The 6000-nt window shown below is 38.2% G+C and overlaps 2 protein-coding genes across 2 annotated transcripts in view; one reads left to right on the top strand and one right to left on the bottom strand.

Annotated features, from left to right (window-relative positions):
* The window catches only part of LOC113838584 (ephrin-B2-like), a 665634-nt gene that overhangs the window by 215174 nt on the left and 444460 nt on the right, over positions 1-6000 (bottom strand). The window lies entirely within an intron of this gene.
* LOC113837903 (nucleoporin SEH1-like) lies at positions 4155-5365 on the top strand. Its single transcript, XM_027433725.2, is given in 1 exon segment — positions 4155-5365. A coding segment is annotated over 1 exon segment (1083 nt). The 3' UTR covers positions 5238-5365.

A 6000-nucleotide genomic window follows, 5' to 3' on the forward strand; every position in this document is an offset into this window, starting at 1 on the left:
GCTTTGAATGAGGAACAGGATTGCTGTATGAGACAGGAAAAAATGTCTAGTAAAACACAATCTTTCTAGATTAGGCCTCTGCTTACTATGCTTGAATTGCAGAGTTGGAAGGTCTGTGCTGTCTGAGTCATTTGATCTCTGATCACCCAGTAAGGAAGCTGCTAATATGAGAACTAGCTTGGTGGCCATAGGCAATGTGGGATTCTGGGGAGAGTTAGATACCAGAATAAGTAGTGGCAGGTATTTTGTGGGTTCATTCTATGTTTCTCTTCTGCCTATGATAAAATGAGTTATAAGACAGACCACAAGCTATGCAATGGTGAGTGTATGATGTTCAGAGAAGGTCTTTTGAGCTATCATTTCATTTATTTATTTAGGTTGTTATTGCTTGTCTGTTTGGTTTTCAAGACAGAGTTACTCTGTCCCGAACTGATCGTGTAGACCAGGCTGGTTTCGAACTCTCAGAATCTTTCTGAGTCTGCCTAAAAAGTGCTGGGATTAAAAGCATGTTCCTCCACTACCCAGTGGGTTTTCAATTATGGTGTATTCATGAACGTGACTGTAGATTTGTTGGTCCATGGGTTGACCTGGGCAGTGGCCTTTCTGCTCTGTTCCTCCCAGTATGGATTTACTGGGTAATGTGAGACACTGCAGCCCTGGCATGTGGGGATATAGTACTTGCAGTATCACTGTCCACTGTTCACTTATAGATACCGCTTTTGGTAGCAGTGGGAAGACGGATTAGAAAACTGGCATTATAGTTTCTAGACGTTATGAAGATTGCATTCTATTTTCAGGTTTGTATTTTAAATAATGCAAATAGCTTAACAACTTGAAGAAAATTGGTGATGTTATCACCTTTTGCCAATACATGATTAGAATGCTTGGATCGTGGTGGTGTAACTAACCACAATGTTGTGAGTCAGTGAACTCTAGTTTCACGAAAGAAAAGGAGTTTCAGGTCTGCAGAGATTTCTCAGTTGCACATGGTGTTGCACAGGTAGATAGGGCAGAATCCATGTTTTATGCTGTAATCCATGTGGCAGGAAGCAGATTTTAAATCATTTTTCTATGTTGTTTTGTGATTGAACATCATTGGGACTGCATTTGCCTGAAACATGGAATTTCAAGGAGCTGCTGCTCCATAGCAAGAGATCACCTCCATTTCTGGAGAGAGCTCTAGAGCATGGGACTTCTGTTTTTGGAAGAATTATTAGTAGCTCAAGGGTCAGAAACAACAGTTCAGATGTCACTTTGAGATAATTTTGTGCAAGTTATGAAGTCTTTGTTTATTTAATTTCTATACACATGAATTATAGTGAGTTGGGTAACATTTGTCAAAATCACACTTTTCCTTTCCTTAGATTTGTCTATTGATTAAAAGTTGACTTTATTTTTCCTGTATTGTTTCTTGACTTTTTCTCGACAATGCATTTTTTCAAAAATATTTTACACATTTTTGTTGTATATTTGTGATAATTATAGACCTCATTTATGTGAAACTGTGTACTGTGTTTCTGTAATCTATAACTGTAATATAGTTATTTAGTTTGTTTAAAGTAATGGACATTCACCATTTTGTCTTTATAAAATTTCTTAAATTATCATTTCCTTAAGGTTTTGTTTTGTGGTAATTTGCTGCAGAGCAACAGTTTTAGTTTTCTTCTATTTCATCTTTGATGCTTGCCTCTTCTCATTTCCTGGCATACTTGAATATCTGTGTTTTCCACTTGTTGTTGTCTTCGGGTTTGAGTCCCTGACGCTTAAGTGATTGTTTGTTAAATAGGCTGAAATGTCAAATGACAAAACCTAGGATCATCTGAGTGAACATCAATTGACTGTGGTCTTAGATCATAGTGTCTGATTTCTGCCTTGAAAAGATTGTGTTGACTGATGATTGGTGAGGAAGAAGACTCCCGCTGAGTTGGCAATGTCTCTGAGAAATTGGGCCTGGTCTGGTTAAGAGAAATTGCTGAGCACAAGACAGTGACAAAGCAAAAGAGAAAATTAAGAAACAATGATTCAACATGTTTTATGTTCAGTGACTCTCTGGAGTTTATCTCCTAAGCTCACACAGTTATAGACACTAACCTAGGAGTAACAACCAAATGTGTTCATTACTTGAGTATCTTTTACTTAGAAAATTAATCACAATAGAATAGAAGAATGTTGGTAGTCTGAATGTAATGGAACCCATAAACTCATAGGGAATGGCACACATAAGAGGTGTGACACTGTTGCTGTATGTATATTTGTGTGTGTGTGTGTGTGTGTGTGTGTGTGTGTGAGTGTGTGATTGAGAAATGTCTTACTACCATATTCACTATGTAGTCTAAATTGGCTTGAGTCATGGAGACCTGCCTGTCTTTGCTACAGTACTCAGTTATATTCATATCTGAAAATACTTTGACAGCCTCCACTGACCAACACCAAAAATGACTTTAGGAGATATTTCATTGTCCTTTACCTGGGTCGTCTGGTGAGATTAATCTGGACCACTTCAGTGCATTTTAGAAAAGGATTTCATGATGAGTCAATTATAATCAGAGTTGGAATTTTAAGTTGAGACAGGATTTCTCTCCATATTTTTCACTGTCCTTGAACTCAGAATGCAGATGAGTTTGGGTCCGGATTCAAAGAATTTGGTTGTCTCTGCTGCCCAGGTATTGGAATATATGTGGTGTGCTAAAACATGCTATTATAATTTTATTATTTATTTATTTATGCTTATTTATATTTATGTGATTCTTTATGTGTCGAAGTTGGGCATGTATGTCACAGCTTTTGTGTAAATATCAGAGAACCCATTTGGGTGTTTGTGTTTTACAGTTAGCATGTTTGAGCCAGGGTCTCTAGGTTGCCATGAGACATAGAGTTTTCAGGATTTACTCTGTCTCCATTTTATCTGGCATCAAAAGCATTGGATTATAGGCACGTACTGTAGCAACTGTCTTGAGAATGCAAAAGTGAAGAGATAGTTGGTATTTTTTGTTTTATTTATTTATTTATTCATTTATTTTTCAACACAGTGTTTCTATGTCTTTCCCCCTGTGTACATCTCACTCTCTACATCTATTAGTCTCTGTCACTTTCTGTTTCTCTTCTTGTGTGCCGTGTGTTCTAGTGATTGCAAAGTCTCAAACATGGAGCTTCTCTAGTCCATGACTGTCCAGAATATTGTTAAAAACAGAAGTAGAGTTTCCTGAATTCATTTCCTTAAATATGATTGATTATTTGATATTCCTTTTTTTTCTCTTTTTGAAAATAGTGAACAGTTACTCACCTTTTTCACGTAATTTATACAGAAGCTACTGTAGACATTTTAAATGTTGGAATTTTAAAAATGTATAGAATTTCTAATCTGAAAGCATTTTATATTATGATTAACATGTGACTTTGAGATCCATGGAGACAAACATCTTGTTTTTAGGGGTTACCTTAAAATTATTAATCATGTGAATATTTCCCCTAAAGTTACTTTGAATCAGTTTATTTTATCCATTCAAAAGAAAAGAGGCTAATTCACTTTCTTGGTTGCTTCCCAAAATAAAATACCTGAAAATTAATTCATGGACATCTATAAGGCCTCCTACAGATACACTTTCCATAGAGATGTTTGAACTACAAGTTGAGTATTACTCTGTGTCCATATCCTTGTCTTGCTGTGGCCCTCTAGGCAGATCCTGAGTTCATTCCTTTTTGAATATTGCGTGATCTTGGCCTCTTAAGTAAGCACATGTTCTTAGAAGATTTCATGAAAAAATTAGCTAGAGTTCATTTGTGTTATATTTTGTCTCCAAATCTTAGTTAATCTCTACAGGTTACACAAAAGTGAATAAGGCTGAGTTTAAGATTATTTTGCTGATGACTCAGACAAAATATTGTCTTTGTTGATGGTTTTTATTGTTGCCTCTTTCAGGTCTGCAGTGAAAAGGATACAACAAGGAAGATATGAAAATCTCTGTTTTCTTAAGAAAGGAGCACTGATAGTTTCTTTTAACACTGCATTGATGGAAAAGAGACTGTAATTTTCAAAGTTATAACACCAATAAAGAAAAGGCACAGTGGTACTCTGCAGCAGTCCCAGGGCTGCTGGCCCCTCCGTCAACCTCTCGCCCTCTAGGATGCAGGCTGCACAGACAGCAGGGGCAGCCATGTTTCTGCCACGCAGCATCGCGGCCCACCACAAGGACCTCATCCACGATGTGTCTTTCGACTTTCACGGGCGCCGGATGGCCACCTGCTCCAGCGACCAGAGCATCAAAGTCTGGGATAAAAGTGAAAGCGGTCATTGGCATTGTACTGCTAGTTGGAAGACACATAGTGGATCTGTATGACATGTGACATGGGCTCATCCTGAATTTGGACAGGTTTTGGCGTCCTGTTCTATTGACCGAACAGCAGCTGTTTGGGAAGAAGTAGTAGGAGAATCAAACGATAAACTTCGAGGCCAGAGTCACTGGGTGAAGAGGACAACTCTACTGGGCAGTAGAACATCTGTTACTGATGTGAAATTTGCTCCCAAACATATGGGTCTGATGTTAGCAACCTGTTCAGCAGATGGCATACTAAGAATATATGAGGCCCCAGATGTTATGAATCTCAGCCAGTGGTCTCTACAGCACGAGATCTCATGTAAGCTGAGCTGTAGCTGTATTTCTTGGAACCCTTCCATCTCTCCTGCTCATTACCCCATGATCGCAGTGGGAAGTAATGACAGCAGTCGAAAAGCAATGACCAAGTTTCAGATTTTTGAGTACAATGAAAACACCAAGAAATACTCAAAAGCAGAAATTCTTATAACAGTAACAGATCCTGTTCATGATATTGCCTTTGCTCCAAATTTGGGGAGATCTTTCCACATCCTGGCAATAGCCACCAAAGATGTAAGAATTTTCACATTAAAACCTGTGAGGAAAGAACTTACTTCTTCTGGTGGTCCCACAAAACTTGAAATCCATATGGTGGCTCAGTTTGCTAATCACAACTCTCAGGTCTGGAGGGTGAGTTGGAACATAACAGGAACAGTGCTAGCATCCACAGGAGATGACGGCTGTGTAAGGTTGTGGAAAGCTAATTATATGGACAATTGGAAGTGTACTGGTATTTTGAATTGTAAAGGAAGCCCAGTAAATGGGAGTTCTCAGCTGGGAAACTCAAATCCTTCACTAAGCACAAATACTCCAAATCTTCAAAATTCATTACATGGATCTTCTGCTGGCAGAAAGCATAACTGAGTCAAGCTAGTTGGAGTAACTTTGCTGTTTTGCTGTTTGTTTCATGCACAGTAGGAATGGATCTCGAGTTCTTTTCCCCTTCCCCAGTGAAGTTTGATCTCTCCCAAGATGAACCAGCAGCCTGATCACTACTAAACACAGTCAAAAAGGCCTTTAAAATTGCAGTGTATATAATTTTTTATACTAGTCAGTTTAATGACACTATAAATGGAGGACATTTTGTTGAGACATCATTACCAAAACAATTTTTTTACTGTTCTGAAGACTAACTTGTGTTTAAAAACTGAAGAGTTTGCTACTATCCTCATAATTAAACTGTTGGGAAGAGGGAAAATATAGCTTTATTCTAATTTGGAGAAAAAAAAAGAGAACGGGCCCTGTTCTTCATTGAAAGCCTAGGAAGGTAGCCCAAGTTTATGACTCTATTCAGCAATGCCCTTACCTTACTGAAGGAGTAGGCAAAGTAATTCCTTGTCTCAAGAGCAACATTATTCAAAAACTGGCAAGTTTGATTCAAGGTTGGTAGGGGCCACAAAATCATGGCAGATTCACTAAATTTTTAAGTGACTTTGCAAACAATAAAGATGCAAAATATAAAGATGATGGATTTTTGTTCTGTGGTCAGTTCTTCACTATAGTACACATCTATGTTTTGGGCAGTCAAAGCCCAAGTGCAGAGTCTGTGGGAGTTCATTGCATGAAGCAGTGAAGATGAAGCTGAGTTGCATTTGAGACCACAGGATGTTGAGATACCCATGTTGTG

The sequence above is a fragment of the Cricetulus griseus genome, unplaced genomic scaffold, assembly GCF_003668045.3.
Source record: "Cricetulus griseus strain 17A/GY unplaced genomic scaffold, alternate assembly CriGri-PICRH-1.0 unplaced_scaffold_1, whole genome shotgun sequence".
Classification (NCBI taxonomy): Eukaryota; Metazoa; Chordata; class Mammalia; order Rodentia; family Cricetidae; genus Cricetulus; species Cricetulus griseus.